This window comes from Cetorhinus maximus, unplaced genomic scaffold (genome assembly GCF_964194155.1).
Source record: "Cetorhinus maximus unplaced genomic scaffold, sCetMax3.hap1.1 HAP1_SCAFFOLD_3005, whole genome shotgun sequence".
Classification (NCBI taxonomy): Eukaryota; Metazoa; Chordata; class Chondrichthyes; order Lamniformes; family Cetorhinidae; genus Cetorhinus; species Cetorhinus maximus.
This window is the reverse complement of record NW_027598933.1, coordinates 12,501-30,000: the sequence shown is the minus strand read 5'-3', so window position 1 is coordinate 30,000 and position 17,500 is coordinate 12,501. Positions and strand designations below refer to the sequence as shown.

General features: G+C 58.8%; 1 protein-coding gene and 1 pseudogene across 1 annotated transcript in view; one reads left to right on the top strand and one right to left on the bottom strand.

The window, feature by feature from the left end:
- The window catches only part of dip2bb (DIP2 acetate--CoA ligase B (putative)b), a gene marked incomplete at both ends in the record, with an annotated part of 32,370 nt that overhangs the window by 2,839 nt on the left and 12,031 nt on the right, over positions 1-17,500 (top strand). Inside the window, 7 exon segments of the mRNA XM_078537787.1 lie at positions 2,992-3,085; positions 6,500-6,619; positions 7,532-7,646; positions 9,596-9,735; positions 12,325-12,461; positions 15,499-15,579; positions 17,019-17,146. Coding sequence (XP_078393913.1) covers positions 2,992-3,085; positions 6,500-6,619; positions 7,532-7,646; positions 9,596-9,735; positions 12,325-12,461; positions 15,499-15,579; positions 17,019-17,146 — 815 coding nt within the window.
- LOC144677766 (uncharacterized) lies at positions 7,802-8,544 on the bottom strand (annotated as a pseudogene).

Genomic DNA, 17,500 nt, shown 5'->3' with positions numbered 1-17,500 from the left:
TCTACGTAACTCTCTGTAAGTGACCACACCATCCCGGGACTCTCCGTAACTGACCGTGAGTGACCACACCATCCCGGGACTCTCCGTAACTGACCGTGAGTGACCACACTGCCCCGAGACTCTCCGTAATTGATAGTGAGTGACCACGCCGTCCTGGGATACTCCGTAACTGACCGTGAGTGACCACACTGTCCCGGGACTCTCCGTAACTGACCGTGAGTGACCCACTGCCCCGGGACTCTCCGTAACTGACCGTGAGTGACCACACCGTCCCGGGACTCTCTGTAACTGACCGTGAGTGACCACGCCGTCCCGGGACTCTCCAACACTGACCGTGAGTGACCACACCATCCCGAGACGCTCCATAACTGACCATGAGTGACCACGCTGTCCAGGGACACTCCGTAACTGACTGTGAGTGACCACACTGTCCCAGGACTCTCCGTAACTGACCGTGAGTGACCACACTGTCCCGGGACTCTCCGTAACTGACCGTGAGTGACCACACTGTCCCGGGACTCTCTGTAACTGACCGTGAGTGACCACACTGCCCCGGGACTCTCCGTAACTGACCGTGAGTGACCACACTGTCCCGGGACTCTCCATAACTGTGAGTGACCACACTGCCCCGGGACTCTCCATAACTGACCGTGAGTGACCACACTGTCCCGGGACTCTCCGTATCTGACCGTGAGTGACCACACTGTCCCGGGACTCTCCGTATCTGACCGTGAGTGACCACACTGCCCCGAGACTCTCCGTATCTGACCGTGAGTGACCGCACTGTCCCGGGACTCTCCGTATCTGACCGTGAGTGACCACACTGTCCCGGGACTCTCCGTATCTGACCGTGAGTGACCACGGTGCCCCAGGACTTCCGTAACTGACCGTGAGTGACCACACTGCCCCAGGACTCTCCATAACTGACCGTGAGTGACCACACCACCCCAGGACTCTCCGTAACTGACCGTGAGTCACCACACTGCCACGGGACACCCCGTAACTGACCGTGAGTGATCACACCACCCCAGGACTCTCCGTAACTGACTTTGAGTGACCACACTGTCCCGGGACTCTCCGTAACTGACTTTGAGTGACCACACTGTCCCGGGACTCTCCGTAACTGACTTTGAGTGACCACACTGTCCCGGGACTCTCCGTAACTGACCGTGAGTGACCATACCATCCAGGGACATTCCATAATTGACCGTGAGTGACCACACTGTCCTGGAACTCTCCGTAACTGACTGTGAGTGACCACACTGTCCAGGGACACTCCGTAACTGACTGTGAGTGACCACACTGTCCCGGGACTCTCCATGATTCACAGGGAGTGACCACGCTGTCCTGGGACACTCCCTAACTGACCAGGTGTGACCACACTGTCCCCGGACACTCCCTAACTGACCGGGAGTGACCACATTGTCCCCAGACACTCCCTAACCAACCGGGAGTGACCACACTGTCCCAGGACACTCCCTAACCGACCGGGAGTGACCACGCTGTCCCAGGACACCCCTAACTGACCAAGTGTGACCCCGCTGTCCTGGAACACCCTGTATATGATCCAAAGTGGTCACGCTGTCCCTGGTGCATGGATTCCGCTCCTCACACCCTCCTTCTGGAAGGTTCTCATCAGATTGGAAAATGGCCCGTGTGGCTCAAGAAAGGAGGGAGGCAGAATGCCGGAATCTCCCAGCCAGTGAGCCTAACATCTGTCGTAGGGAAAATGCCGGAATCGATTATTAAGGAGGTGATAGTGGAGCCCTTAGAAAATCTCAATGTGATCGGGCAGAGTCACCATGGTTTAGTGAAAGGGAAAGAGCGTTTGACTAATTTACTGGAGTTCTTTGAGGAAGTAACAAGCGACGTGGATAAAGGGGAACCTGTGGATGTGCTGTACTTGGATCGTACAAAGGTGTTTGATGAGGCGCCTGGTCAGAGGTTACTGTACAAAGTAAGAGCCCATAGTGCCAGAGGCTAACATATCAGCATGGATAGAGGATTAGCTAGCTATCAGGAAACAGAGAGTAGAAGGCCGGAGGAGTGAACACGGCAGTGACCGGGGGAGTGACCACAGCAGTGACCGGAGGAGTGAGGGTGGCAGTGACCGGAGGAGTGACCACACCAGTGACCGGAGGAGTGACCACAGCAGGGACCTGAGGAGTGAGCGCAGCAGTGACCGGAGGAGTGAGGGTGGCAGTGACCAGAGGAGTGACCACAGCAGTGACCGGAGGAGTGAGGGTGGGAGTGACCAGAGGAGTAACCACAGCAGTGACCGGAGGAGTGAGCGCGGCAGTGACCGGAGGAGTGAGGGTGGCAGTGACCAGAGGAGTGACCACAGCAGTGACCGGAGGAGTGAGGGTGGGAGTGACCGGAGGAGTGACCACAGCAGCGACCGGAGGAGTGAGGGTGGCAGTGACCGGAGGAGTGAGGGCAGCAGTGACTGGAGGAGTGACCACAGCAGTGACCGGAGGAGTGACCACAGCAGGGACCTGAGGAGTGAGCGCAGCAGTGACCGGAGGAGTGACCACAGCAGTGACCGGAGGAGTGAGGGTGGCAGTAACCGGAGGAGTGACCACAGCAGTGACCGGAGGTGTGAGGGTGGCAGTGACCGGAGGAGTGACCGGAGGAGTGAGGGCAGCAGTGACCGAAGGAGTGACCACAGCAGTGACCGGAGGAGTGAGGGCGGCAGTGACCAGAGGATAAAGGGTGGCAGTGACCGGAGGAGTGACTGGAGGAGTGGCCGGAGGAGTGAGGGCGGCAGTGACCAGAGGAGTGAGGGTGGCAGTGACCGGAGGAGTGGCCGGAGGAGTGACCAGAGGAGTGACCGGAGGAGTGAGGGTGGCAGTGACCGGAGGAGTGACCGGAGGAGTGAGGGTGGCAGTGACCGGAGGAGTGGCCGGAGGAGTGACCGGAGGGGTGAGAGCAGTGGAAAGTGATCTCGGGCGGTTTCGCCGGTTTGATACTGTCTGTCTTTCTGTATTGCAGAGTGTCATGAATAAGATCCACACCGTCAGTATCCCCTACGCTTTGATGAAGACTGCTCCCCTCTCCTGGGTCCAGAGGGTCCACGCACACAAAGGTAAGAGAGGGGGGGCGAGAGTAACCCCATCATCCCACTGCTCCTACCGATCCCCCACCAACACCAGGCAGCACCTTCCAGATCACAACAACTCGCTGTGTTTATAAAAAATAATTCTCCTCATCTCCCCCCCCACCCACCTCCCACCCTCTGGTTCTGTTCCCGATTCTCTTCAATCTGTGTCCCCTCTGGTTACCGACCCTCCCGCCCACTGGGAAACAGTCTCTCCCTCTCCTACTCTACCCCAAAGCCCCCCTTCGTGATTTTGAACCCCTCGATTCAGTCTCCCTCCCCTCCTCCATTAACCTTCTCTGCTCTAAGGAGAACAATCCCAGCTCCTCCAGTAACTATAAACAGAGTCTAATACAACTCCTCTTCGGAGCTCCAGGGAGGTAGGAACGTGATGGGTTTTGGGCTGTTGGAGGGAATGAGAGGGGCAGGGGCAGCAAAATAGAGGGTCAGGGATAGGTTGGAGGGCAGGGGGAGATTAAATGACAAAGATATCAGGGAAGAAAGGGGAATGGTAATGATGGTGTTAAAGACTAAAGCTTCAGTCCAGAGTAGGTGTCAATAGCAGAGTGAAGTCCAGCACTGTCTGAAATCAAAGACATCAGACACTTCGGGGGTCGGGGTGGGGGTTGGGAGGTAAGAAAACAAAACAAAGGACAGGATTCGTGGCCTGGAGTTGTTGAACTCGATATTCAGTCCGGGAGGTTGTAAAGTGCCTCGTCGGAAGATGAGGTGCTGTTCCTCCAGTTTGCGTTGAGCTTCACTGGAACAATGCAGCAGGCCAAGGACGGACATGTGGGCTTGAGAGCAGGGTGGAGTGTTAAAATGGCAAGCGACAGGGAGGTCTGGGTAATGCTTGCGGACAGACCGAAGGTGTTCCGCAAAGCGGTCACCCAGTCTGGGTTTGGTCTCTCCAATGTAGAGGAAACCGCATTGGGAGCAGCGAATGCAGTCGACTAAATTGGGGGAAGTGCAAGTGAAATGCTGCTTCCCTTGAAAGGAGTGTTTGGTCCCTTGGACGGTGAGAAGGGGGGAAGTCAAGGGGCAGGTGTTGCATCTTCTGCGGTTGCATGGGAAGGTGCCGTGGGAGGGGGTTGAGGTGTAGGGGGTGATGGAGGAGTGGACCAGGGTATCCCGGAGGGAACGATCCCTACGGAATGCCGCCGGGGGGGTGAAGGGAAGATGTGTTTGGTGGTGGCATCATGCTGGAGTTGGCGGAAATGGCGGAGGATGATCCTTTGAATGCGGAGGCTGGTGGGGTGATAAGTGAGGACAGGGGGGACCCTATCATGGTTCTGGGAGGGAGGAGAAGGCGTGAGGGTGGATGCGCGGGAGATGGGCCGGACACGGTTGAGGGCCCTGTCAACGACCGTGCGTGGAAAACCTCGGTTAAGGAAGAAGGAGGACATGTCAGAGGAGCTGTTTTTGAAAGTGGCATCATCAGAACAGATGCGACGGAGGCGAAGGAACTGAGAGAATGGGATGGAGTCCTTACAGGAAGCGGGGTGTGAGGAGCTGTAGTCGAGGTAGCTGTGGGAGTCGGTAGGCTTGTAATGGATATTGGTGGACAATCTATCACCAGAAATGGAGACAGAGAGGTCAAGGAAGGGAAGGGAAGTATCAGAGATGGACCATGTGAAGATGATGGAGGGGTGGAGATTGGAAGCAAAATTAATAAATTTTTCCAGGTCCCGACGAGAGCATGAAGCCGCACCGAAGCAATCATCGATGTACCGGAGAAAGAGTTGTGGGAGGGGGCCTGAGTAGGACTGGAACAAGGAATGTTCCACATATCCCATAAAGAGACAGGCATAGCTGGGGCCCATGCGGGTACCCATAGACACACCTTTTATCTGGAGGAAGTGAGAGGAGTTGAAGGAGAAATTGTTCAGTGTGAGAACAAGTTCAGCCAGACGGAGGAGAGTAGTGGTGGTTGGGGATTGTTCGGGCCTCTGTTCGAGGAAGAAGCGGAGAGCCATCAGACCATCCCGGTGGGGGATGGAGGTGTAGAGGGATTGGACATTAGAGACGTCAGCCAGAGATTTGGATGGCACGGGGCAAATCGAGGTGATTCCTCCCCTCACTAAGACCCCCCCCCAACCCCGTTCCCACCTTTGTAACCTCAGCCCGAGCCCGGCCTCCCGCCTCAGCTCTTCGGCTGATGAAACTCTCACCTACTCCCCTCCCCCTCCTCCAGACTTGACTTTCCAACGCTCTCCCCCCACCTGGCCTCCTGTCTCCCGCCCTCCGTAAACTTCAGCCCGTCCAAAACTCTGCTGCCCCACCCCGTGTCCGAACTCCAGGCCCCTACACCCTATCTCTGTAACCTCCTCCAGACCCTACACCCTCCCTGTCTCTGTAACCTCCTCCAGCCCCCTACACCCCTCCCTATCTCTGTAAACTCCTCCAGCCCCTATAACCCTCCCTAACTCTGTAACCTCCTCCAGCTCCCTACAACCCTCCCTCTCTCTGTAACCTCCTCCAGCCCCTACAACCCTCCCTCTCTCTGTAACCTCCTCCAGCCCCTACAACCCTCCCTCTCTCTGTAACCTCCTCCAACCCCTACACCCCTCCCTATCTCTGTAACCTCCTCCAGCCCCTACAACCCTCCCTGTCTCTGTAACCTCCTCCAGCCCCTACAACCCTCCCTATCTCTGTAACCTCCTCCAGCCCCTACAACCCTCCCTATCTCTGTAAGCTCCTCCAGCCCCAACAACCCTCCCTATCTCTGTAACCTCCTTCAGTCCCCTACAACCCTCCCTATCTCTGTAACCTCCTCCAGCCCCCTACAACCCTCCCTATCTCTGTAACCTCCTCCAGCCCCAACAACCCTCCCTATCTCTGTAACCCCCTCCAGCCTCTACAACCCTCCCTATCTCTGTAACCTCCTCCAACCCCTAAAACCCTCCCTATCTCTGTAACCTCCTCCAGCCCCTACAACCCTCCCTATCTCTGTAACCTCCTCCAACCCCCTACGACCCTCCGAGATCTCTGCGCTCCTCCAATTCCGGCCTCTCTCACATCCCCTCCCCGATTCCCATCGCTCCACCATCGGCGGCCGTGCCTTCAGCTGCCTGGGGCCACGAGGTCTGGAATTCCCTCCCTCAACCTCCCCACCTCTCCCTCTCCCTCTCCCGCTCTCTGTCTCTCCCCCGCTCTCTCTCCATCTCCCGCTCTCTCCATCTCCCACTCTCTCCCTCTCCCGCTCTCTCCCTCTCCCGCTCTCTTCCTCTCCCTCTTTAAACCCGGCCTCGTTGACTGGGATTTTGCTCGCCTGTCCCTGGTATCTCCTTCCACAGCTCAGGGTTAGTGTCTCGTTCCTTGGCGTTGTTGGTAGTTAAAGGCCCTGTGTACGTGTAACCGGGCAGCCCAGTGGACTTAACCGCCTGCCCTTCTCTCCGACAGCCAAGGTTGCCCTGGTGAAGTGCCGGGACCTACACTGGGCCTTGATGTCACATCGGGACCAGAGGGATGTCAGCCTCAGCTCCCTCCGGATGCTCATCGTCGCCGACGGAGCCAATCCCTGTGAGTACCTCGCTCTCCCTCCCTCCCTCTGTCCGTCATCTCCCTCCATCTCCTGCTCGAGCCGCTCTCTCTCTCTCCTTCTGTCTCTCTGTTTCTCTCTTGTTCTTTCTCCCTCTTGCTCTCTCTCACTCCATCACTTCTTCCCTCTCTGTCTTTCTCTCATGTTCTCCCTCTTTCTCTCTCTGTCTTCCTCTCTCCCGTCACTCTCCCCCTCTGTCCCTCTCCCTCTCCTCTCTCTCTCCCCCTGTCTCTCTCTCCCTCAGTCTCTCTCTCTCCCGTTTCCCTCTCTCTCTGTTTGTCTCTCTCCCTCTGTCTCTCTCTCTCTCCTCTCCCCCTCTGTCTCTCTCTCCCCCTCTGTCTCTCTCTCCCCATCTGTCTCTCTCTCCCCATCTGTCTCTCTCCCCCTCTGTCTCTCTCTCTCCCCCTCTGTCTCTCTCTCTCCCCCACTGTCTCTCTCGCTCCCCCTCTGTCTCTCTCTCTCCCCCTGTCTCTCTCTCTCCCCCTCTGTCTCTCTCTCCCCCTCTGTCTCTCTCTCCCCCTCTGTCTCTCTCTCCCCTGTCCCTCTATCTCTCTCTCCCCCTGTCTCTCTCTCTCCCTCTCTCTCCCCCCCATCTCACTCTGTCTCTCTCCCTCTCTCTCTTCCCTTATCACTCTCTCAGTCTCCTGTCTCTCTTTGTCCCTCTCTTGCTGTTGTTCCCTCTTGCTCTGTCTCTCTGTCTCTTCATCTCTGTCTCTCTGTTGTGACTCTCTCTGTCTCTCCCTCACTCCTTTGCTCTGTTTCTCTCTGCCACTGCTCTTTCTGACTCTCTCTCTCTCTCTTGCTGTATCTTTCTCCTCTCTCCCTGCCCCTGTCCCTTCCCTCGTCCCTCCCTCCGTCGTATCCTCCCTGATCCCGTTCTGTTTCCGTTACAGGGTCAGTCTCCTCCTGCGATGCCTTCCTCAACGTCTTCCAGAGTCACGGCCTGAGGCCAGAGGTCATCTGTCCGTGTGCGACCTCACCGGAAGGACTGACAGTGGCTATCCGCAGGTATCACCCCACTTCCAGACCAACGCATTACCCGCTGGGGACATCCCGCTCCCACTCCCAGTCCCACTTCCAGACCAACGCATTACCCGCTGGGGACATCCCGCTCCCACTCCCAGTCCCAGTCCCCCTCCCAGTCCCAGTCCCAGTCCAACGCATTACCCACTGGGGACATCCCGCTCCCACTCCCACTCCCAGTCCCAGTCCCCCTCCCAGTCCCAGTCCCAGTCCAACGCATTACCCACTGGGGACATCCCGCTCCCAGTCCCAGTCCCCCTCCCACTCCCACTCCCCCTCCCACTCCCCCTCCCCCTCCCACTCCCCCTCCCCCTCCCACTCCCCCTCCCCCTCCCACTCCCACTCCCCCTCCCACTCCCCCTCCCACTCCCCCTCCCCCTCCCACTCCCCCTCCCCCTCCCACTCCCACTCCCACTCCCCCTCCCACTCCCCCTCCCCCTCCCACTCCCCCTCCCACTCCCCCTCCCCCTCCCACTCCCCCTCCCACTCCCCCTCCCACTCCCACTCCCACTCCCCCCTCCCACTCCCCTCCCCCTCCCACTCCCCCTCCCACTCCCATTTCCAGACCAACGCATTACCCGCTGGGGACATCCCACTCCCAGTCCCCCTCCCCTCCCCTTCCCCATCCCGCTCCCCTTCCTCCTCCCCCCTCCCACTCCCCCTCCCCTTCCCCCTCCCCCTCCCATTCCCCTTCCCCCTCCCCCTTCCCCCTCCCGCTCCCCTTCCCCCTCCCACTCCCGCTCCCACTCCCCCTCCCCTTCCCTCTCCCCCTCCCCCTCCCCCTCCCCCCTCCCCCTCCTGCTCCCCTCCCCCTCCCTCTCCCCTTCGGAAGACCTCCCACCAATTTCGCAGTTGGATTTGTAGAGTTAATTCCTTCATTCATTCACAGGAGATGTGGGTGTCACTGGGCTGGGCCCCGCATTTATTACCCATCCCTAATTGCCCCTTGAGAAGGTGGGTGGGGGGTGAGCCGCCTTCTTGAGCTGCTGCAGTCCCCGTGTGGTGTAGGTACATCCACGGCGCTGTTAGGGAGGGAGTTCCAGGATTTTGTCCGTGTGGTGTAGGTACACCCACAGCGCTGTTAGGGAGGGAGTTGCAGGATTTTGACCCGGCGACTGAAGGAACGGCCGATATATTCCCAAGTCGGGATGGTGAGTGGCTCGGGAGGGGAACTTGCAGGTGGTGGTGTTCCCCATGTGTCTGCTGCCCTCGTCCTTCTAGATGGTAGAGGTCGTGGGTTTGGGCGGCGCTGTCGAAGGAGCCCTTGGCGAGTTGCTGCAGTGCATCTTGTCGATGGTACACACACTGCTGCCCCTGTGCGTCGGTGGTGGTGGTGGAGGGAGTGAATGTTTTGTGGATGGGGTGCCCCATCGAGCGGGGGCTGCTTTGTCCCGGACGGTGTCGAGCTTCTCGAGTGTTGTGGGAGCCGCACTCATCCAGGCAAGTGGGGAGTGTTCCATCACACTCCTGACTTGTGCCTTGTAGATGGTGGACAGGCTTTGTGGGGGGGAGTCAGGAGGTGAGTGACTCTCCACAGGATTCCCAGCCTCTGACCTGCTCTTGTAGCCGCAGTGTTTATATGGCTGGTCCCAGTTCAGTTTCTGGTCAATGGTAACACCCAGGATGTTGATGGTGGGCGGGATTCTGTGATGGTGACGCCATTGAATGTCAAGGGGGCGATGGTTGGAGTCTCTCCTGTCGGTTGCGATGCTGAGTTTATCAACAGCAGGAGGCCCAGGAGACAGGAAGTGCTGCAGCGCCACCATCAGGTTAGTGGGTGTAATTGCCACCGTGACCTGTTTACATAGAAAGATCGCATTGCAATGTTGACCTTGAGAATTACATTTGCAATGAGCGCTGGGGGTGGTTTGGCAGCGTGAGAATTTCTCCAGATTACCCTGGGAATGTCACTGACCTCGCGATTTGGTTTTCAGGCCTGGGCAGCAAGGGGCACCGGTCCCTGGGCGCGCGATTCTCTCCATGTCTGGACTGAGTTACGGAGTGATCCGGGTGAACACCGAGGAAAAGAATTCAGCGCTGACCGTCCAGGACGTGGGCCACGTGATGCCTGGAGGTAGGTTGTTGGGGGAAAGGTGGGGAGGGGAGGTCGCAAGGGACTGACTGACCACCCCACCCCCACCCACATCCCCTTTCCTAAGTCAGGGCCCGTCCCCGTGTGGAGACCTGCCCCCACCTTGAAGAGGGGTCAGTCCCCATGGGGAGACCCGAGACCTATCCCACCCCCCACCCCCATCGAAGAGGGGTCACTCCCCATAGGGAGACCCGAGACCCATCCCCCCCCACCCCACCATCGAAGAGGGGTCACTCTCCATGGAGAGACCCGAGACCCTACCCCCCCACTCCCACTCCGCCCCCATCGCAGAGGGGTCACTCCCCATGGAGAGACCCATTCCTCCCCCCAATCGAAGAGGGGTCACTCCCCATGGAGAGACCCATTCCTCCCCCCAATCGAAGAGGGGTCACTCCCCATGGGGAGACCCTTCCCCACCCCCCAATCGAAGAGGGGTCACTCCCCATTGGGAGACCCTTCCCCACCCCCCAATCGAAGAGGGGTCACTCCTCATGGGAAGACCCTTCCCACCCCCCCATCGAAGAGTGGTCACTCCCCGGGGAGAGACCCTTCGTCCCCCCCCAATCGAAGAGGGGTCACTCCCCAGGGAGAGACCCATCGCCCCCCCCACCCCCCCCCCCCCCCACTTCCCATGGGGAGACCCATGCCGCCCTATTGAAGAGTGGTCACTCCCTGTGGGGAGTCCCTTCCCACTCAATCGAAGAGTGGTCACTCCCCATGGGGAGACCCATGCCGCCCTATTGAAGAGTGGTCACTCCCTGTGGGGAGTCCCTTCCCCCTCAATCGAAGAGGGGTCACTCCCCGGGGAGAGACCCCTCCCCACATCCCCCAATCGAAGAGGGGTCACTCCCCATGGAGAGACCCCCCTCCCTCAATCGATGAGGGATCACTCCCCATGGGGAGACCCTTCCCCCCCCTCCCTGCCCCCCCAATGAAGAGGGCTCACTCCCTGTGGAGAGACCCTTCCCCCGCCTCCCACAATCGAAAAGGGGTCACTCCCCATGGAGACCCTCCCCCCCCCACCCCACCCACCAAATCGAAGAGGGGTCACTCCCCGGGGAGAGACCCTTCCCCTCATCCCCCAATCAAAGAGGGATCACTCCACGGGGAGAGACCCTTCCCCACATCCCCTAATTCAAGAGGGGTCACTCCCCATGGAGAGACCCATCCCCCCATCGAAGAGTGGTTACTCCCCATGGGGAGACCCTTCCCACTCAATGGAAGAGGGGTCACTCCCCGGGGAGAGAGCCTTCCCCACATCCCCCAGTCGAAGAGGGGTCACTCCCTATGGAGAGACCCCCCCTCTCAATTGAAGAGGGATCACTCCCCCGGGGAGAGACCCTTCCCCCCGAATCGAAGAGGGGTCACTCCCCATGGGGAGACCCTTCCCCCCCCTCCCCGCCCCCCCAATGAAGAGAGCAATCGAAGAGGGATCACTCCACGGGGAGAGACCCTTCCCCACATCCCCCAATTCAAGAGGGGTCACTCCGCATGGAGAGACCCTTCCGCTCCCAATCAAAGAGGGGTCACTCCTGATGGGGAGACCCTTCCCCCAAATTGAAGAGGGGTCACTCCCCGTGGAGAGACCATTCCCCTCCCAATCGAAGAGGGCTCACTCCCCGGGGAGAGACCCATCGCCCCCTACCCCAATCGAAGAGGGGTCACTCCCTGTGGAGAGACCCATCCCCACATCCCCCAATCGAAGAGGGGTCACTCCCCGTGCAGAGACCCTTCCCCACATCCCCCAATCGAAGAGTGGTCACTCCCCGGGGAGAGACCCTTTCCCACATCCCCCAATCGAAGAGGGGTCACTCCCCGGGGAGAGACCCTTCCCCTCCCAATCGAAGAGGGTCACTCCCCGGGGAGAGACCCATCCCCACATCCCCCAATCGAAGAGGGATCACTCCCCATGGGGAGACCCATCGAAGAGGGGTCACTCCCCGGGGAGAGACCATTCCCCTCCCAATCGAAGAGGGCTCACTCCCCGGGGAGAGACCCATCGCCCCCTACCCCAATCGAAGAGGGGTCACTCCCTGTGGAGAGACCCATCCCCACATCCCCCAATCGAAGAGGGGTCACTCCCCGTGCAGAGACCCTTCCCCACATCCCCCAATCGAAGAGTGGTCACTCCCCGGGGAGAGACCCTTTCCCACATCCCCCAATCGAAGAGGGGTCACTCCCCGGGGAGAGACCCTTCCCCTCCCAATCGAAGAGGGTCACTCCCCGGGGAGAGACCCATCCCCACATCCCCCAATCGAAGAGGGATCACTCCCCATGGGGAGACCCATCGAAGAGGGGTCACTCCCCGGGGAGAGACCCCCTCCGCACCAATCGAAGAGGGGTCACTCCCCATGGAGAGACCCTTCCCCCCCCCAATCGAAGAGGGGTCACTCCTCGGGGAGAGACCCTTCCCCACATCCCCCCCTACCCAATCGAAGAGGGGTCTCTCCCCGGGGAGGAGACCCTCGCTTTCCCGGTGGGAACCAGCCAGCGGACGAGGGAGGGACTGTGCTGTGCTCGAGTCCCGCGATGGGAAGCGTGTGTTTAATGTCTCCCCCTGTGAAATTCCAGCGACCCTATGCATCGTGAAACTGGAAGGATCGCCTCAGCTCTGCAAAGCCGACGAGATCGGCGAAATCTGCATCAGTAACCGTGCCGGCAGCTGCTCGTATTACGGACTCCCAGGATTAACCAAGAACGTATTCGAGGTGAGGGACCGAGTGGGTGAGCGAGGCCCCTGTCCACAGACCCAGAGATAACAGCTTCCTTTCAATGTGAGAGTGCGGGAGCACTGGGCACAGTCCCGGTCTCCGTATCCCTGGGTTAGACCCACACTTGGAGCACTGGGCACAGTCCCGGTCTCCGTATCCCTGGGTTAGACCACACTTGGAGCACTGTGCACAGTTCCGGTGTCCGTATCCCTGGGTTAGACCACACTTGGAGCACTGTGCACAGTTCTGGTCTCCGTATCCCTGGGTTAGACCACACTTGGAGCACTGTGCACAGTCCCGGTCTCCGTATCCCTGGGTTAGACCACACTTGGAGCACTGTGCACAGTTCCGGTGTCCGTATCCCTGGGTTAGACCACACTTGGAGCACTGTGCACAGTTCTGGTCTCCGTATCCCTGGGTTAGACCACACTTGGAGCACTGGGCACAGTCCCGGTCTCCGTATCCCTGGGTTAGACCACACTTGGAGCACTGTGCACAGTTCCGGTCTCCGTATCCCTGGGTTAGACCACACTGGGAGCACTGTGCACAGTTCCGGTCTCCTTATCCCTGGGTTAGACCACACTTGGAGCACTGTGCACAGTTCCGGTCTCCGTATCCCTGGGTTAGACCCACACTTGGAGCACTGTGCACAGTTCCGGTCTCCGTATCCCTGGGTTAGACCACACTCGGAGCACTGTGCACAGTTCCGATCTCCGTATCCCTGGGTTAGACCACACTCGGAGAACTGTGCACAGTTCTGGTCTCCGTATCCCTGGGTTAGACCACACTTGGAGCACTGTGCACAGTTCCGGTCTCCGTATCCCTGGGTTAGACCACACTGGGAGCACTGTGCACAGTTCCGGTCTCCGTATCCCTGGGTTAGACCACACTGGGAGCACTGTGCACAATTCCGGTCTCCGTATCCCTGGGTTAGACCACACTCGGAGCACTGTGCACAGTTCCGGTCTCCGTATCCCTGGGTTAGACCACACTGGGAGCACTGTGCACAGTTCCGGTCTCCGTATCCCTGGGTTAGACCACACTCGGAGCACTGTGCACAGTTCTGGTCTCCGTATCCCTGGGTTAGACCACATTCGGAGCACTGTGCACAGTGAAGGTCTGCATTTTATATAGTTAATAGAAACAGTGGAGAAGGTGCAAAAATGATTTACTAGGATGATACTGGAACTGAGAGGTTTATAACTATCAGGAAAGGCTGAACAGGCTGGGGCTCTTTTCTCTAGAAAAGAGAAGGCTGAGGGGGTGACCACGGGGAGTGGGGGAGAATGTGGGACTCGCTCCCACGGGGAGTGGGGGAGAATGTGGGACTCGCTCCCACGGGGAGTGGGGGAGAATGTGGGACTCGCTCCCACAGGGAGTGGGGGAGAATGTGGGACTCGCTCCCACGGGGAGCGGGGAGAATGTGGGACTCGCTCCCACGGGGAGTGGGGAGAATGTGGGACTCGCTCCCACAGGGAGTGGGGGAGAATGTGGGACTCGCTCCCACGGGGAGTGGTCGAGGTGAATAGCGTCGATGTGTTGAAGGGGGGGAAGCTGGATAAACACACGAGGGGGAAAGGAATAGAAGGATAGGGTGGTGGGGGGGAGATATGAAGTTGGTGGGGTGGTGAGAGGAGGCTCATGTGGAGCAGAAACACTGGCACGGAGCAGATGGGCCGAATGGCCTGATTCTGGGTTCTGCTGCTGCCCCCCACTCCACCCCCCCAGTTTGACGGGATTGATGCCCCTGGGGCTGAATTTGCTTCCGCTGCCCGATGGGGGCGATAGTGTTGCACAGTCAGGGGCTGAATGGGGGGGTTGTGAACTCCCATCGGCTCTGGAGTGAGGAGGGTCCTGCACCGTCCCTCTCTCCCTCTCTCCCTCCCTCTCCCCCTCTCTCCCTCCCTCCCTCCCCCGCTCCCTCCCTCCCCTGCTCCCTCCCTCCCCTGCTCCCTCCCTCCCCTCGCTCCCTCCCTCCCCTCGCTCCCTTCCTCCCTCGCTCCCTCCCTCGCTCGCTCGCTCCCTCGTTCTCTCCCTCCCTCGCTCCCTCCCCTGCTCCCTCCTTCTCTCTATCCCTCCCTCCCTCGTTCTCTCCCTCCCTCCCTCGCTTTCTCCCTCCCTCCCTCCCACGCTCCCTCCCTCACACCCTTCCTCTCTCCCTCGCTCCCTCTCTCGCTCCCTCCCTCTCTCCCTCCCTCCCTCCCTCGCTCCCTCCCCTGCTCCCTCCTTCTCTCTATCCCTCCCTGCCTTGCTCCCTCCCTCCCTCGGTCCCTCTCTCTCCGCACACTCTGATCCCAGGTCTGAGTGACCAGCTCGATTCCTGAGCTGGTGAATCTGCTGCGTGTGTGGGGCCAGGTGAACATCCCCATCGGTGATAAATGTCTGTGTTTCTCTTCATCCCTCTCCACACACTCCCTCTCTCTCTCCGTCCCCCTCTGTCTCTCCCTATCCCCTCTCCCTCCCCCTCTCTCCCCCCTCCCCCTCCCTCTCTCTCCCCATCCCCCTCCCTCTCTCTCTCTCTCTCCCTCCATTCATCTCCCTCTGTCTCTGTCCCCCTCTGTCTCTCCCTCCCTCTCTCTCCGTTCGCCTCTGTCTCTCCTTCCCTCTCTCTCCGTCCCCCTCTCTCTCCGTCCCCCTCCCTCTCTCCGTCGCCCTCCCTCTCTCTCCGTCCCCCTCTCTCTCTCTCCGTCCCCCTCTCCTTTGCTCTCTGTCTCCATCCCTCTTTTCCCTCTCCCTCCCTCTCTCCGTTGACCCCTCTCTCACTGTCTCTCTCTCTCTCCATCACTCCATTTCTGTCCTCCACTCCATCTCTGTCTCCCCTTCTCTGTCTCTCTCCCTTCCCTCTCTCTGCCTTTCTCTATCTCTAATCTGCCTCTCTCTATGTCTCTACCTCTTTGTCCATCTCTCGATCTACCACGCTTTCCCTCTGTTCCCCTCTGTATCTGTCCCTCTACTCCTGTCTCTCTCTGTCTCTCCCTCTCTCTCTCTCTCCTCCCTCTCTCCCTTGCAATTTCTCTACTCCCTCCATTCACAGGTATTCCCCATCACGTCTTCAGGAGCTCCCGTGGGTGAATATCCCTTTGTTCGATCTGGGTTACTCGGATTCGTGGGTCCGGTGAGTTTATTTGTTTTAACGCTGCTTTGGTCGTTACAGCAAGCGTACCCCAGTGTTATATAGTGACAGACCCGTCCCCACCAGTACTGTACCCCAGTGTTATACAGTGACAGACCCGTCCCCACCAGTACTGTACCCCAGTGTTATACAGAGACAGACCTGTCCCCACCAGTACTGTACCCCAGTGTTATACAGTGACAGACCCGTCCCCACCAGTACTGTACCCCAGTGTTATACAGTGACAGACCTGTCCCCACCAGTACTGTACCCCAGTGTTATACAGTGACAGACCTGTCCCCACTAGTACTGTACCCCACATACAGTGACAGACCCGTCCCCACCAGTACTGTACCCCAGTGTAATACAGTGACAGACCTGTCCCCACCAGTACTGTACCCCAGTGTTATACAGTGACAGACCCGTCCCCACCAGTACTGTACCCCAGTGTTATACAGAGACAGACCCATCCCCACCAGTACTGTACCCCAGTGTTATACAGTGACAGACCCGTCCCCACCAGTACTGTACCCCAGTGTTATACAGTGACAGACCCGTCCCCACCAGTACTGTACCCCAGTGTTATACAGTGACAGACCCGTCCCCACCAGTACTGTACCCCAGTGTTATACAGTGACAGACCTGTCCCCACCAGTACTGTACCCCAGTGTTATACAGTGACAGACCCGTCCCCACCAGTACCGTACCCCAGTGTTATACAGTGACAGACCCGTCCCCACCAGTACCGTACCCCAGTGTTACACAGTGACAGACCCGTCCCCACCAGTACTGTACCCCAGTGTTACACAGTGACAGACCCGTCCCCACCAGTACTGTACCCCAGTGTTATACAGTGACAGACCCGTCCCCACCAGTACTGTACCCCAGTGTTATACAGTGACAGACCCGTCCCCACCAGTACTGTACCCCAGTGTTATACAGTGACAGACCCGTCCCCACCAGTACTGTACCCCAGTGTTATACAGTGACAGACCCGTCCCCACCAGTACTGTACCCCAGTGTTATACAGTGACAGACCCGTCCCCACCAGTACTGTACCCCAGTGTTATACAGTGACAGACCCGTCCCCACCAGTACTGTACCCCAGTGTTATACAGTGACAGACCCGTCCCCACCAGTACTGTACCCCAGTGTTATACAGTGACAGACCCATCCCCACCAGTACTGTACCCCAGTGTTATACAGTGACAGACCCGTCCCCACCAGTACTGTACCCCAGTGTTATACAGTGACAGGCCCGTCCCCACCAGTACTGTACCCCAGTGTTATACAGTGACAGACCCGTCCCCACCAGTACTGTACCCCAGTGTTATAGAGTGACAGGCCCGTCCCCACCAGTACTGTCTCTCCTTGTCGCTCCCTCTCCCTCTCTCTCTCACACACACACACACCCCCTCACTCACTCCTCCTCTCTCTTGCAGGGCGGCCTGTTGTTTGTGGTGGGGAAGGTGGACGGGCTCCTGATGGTCAGCGGCCGGAGGCACAATTCCGACGACGTAGTGGCCACAGCATTGGCGGTGGAGCCGGTGAAAACCGCGTACAGAGGAAGGTACGCTTTCACACACAGACCAAGCGTGGGTCTGGTGACTGCGAGGAGGACACTCCGCGTTCACGGTCCTCTTCACTCAATCACAGAGTCGTTACCGTGCAGGAGGAGGCCATTCAGCCCATCTTGTCTGCACCGGCTCTCTCAGCATTTTAATTCAGTGCCAATCTCCTGCCTTCTCCCCGTAACCCTGCACATTGTTTCTGTTTGAATAATTATCCAGTTCCCTGTGGAACGCCTCGATTGACCCTGTCTCCCCCACACTCTCAGGCAGCACATTCCAGATCCTAACGCCTCGATTGACCCTGTCTCCCCCACACTCTCAGGCAGCACATTCCAGACCCTAACGCCTCGATT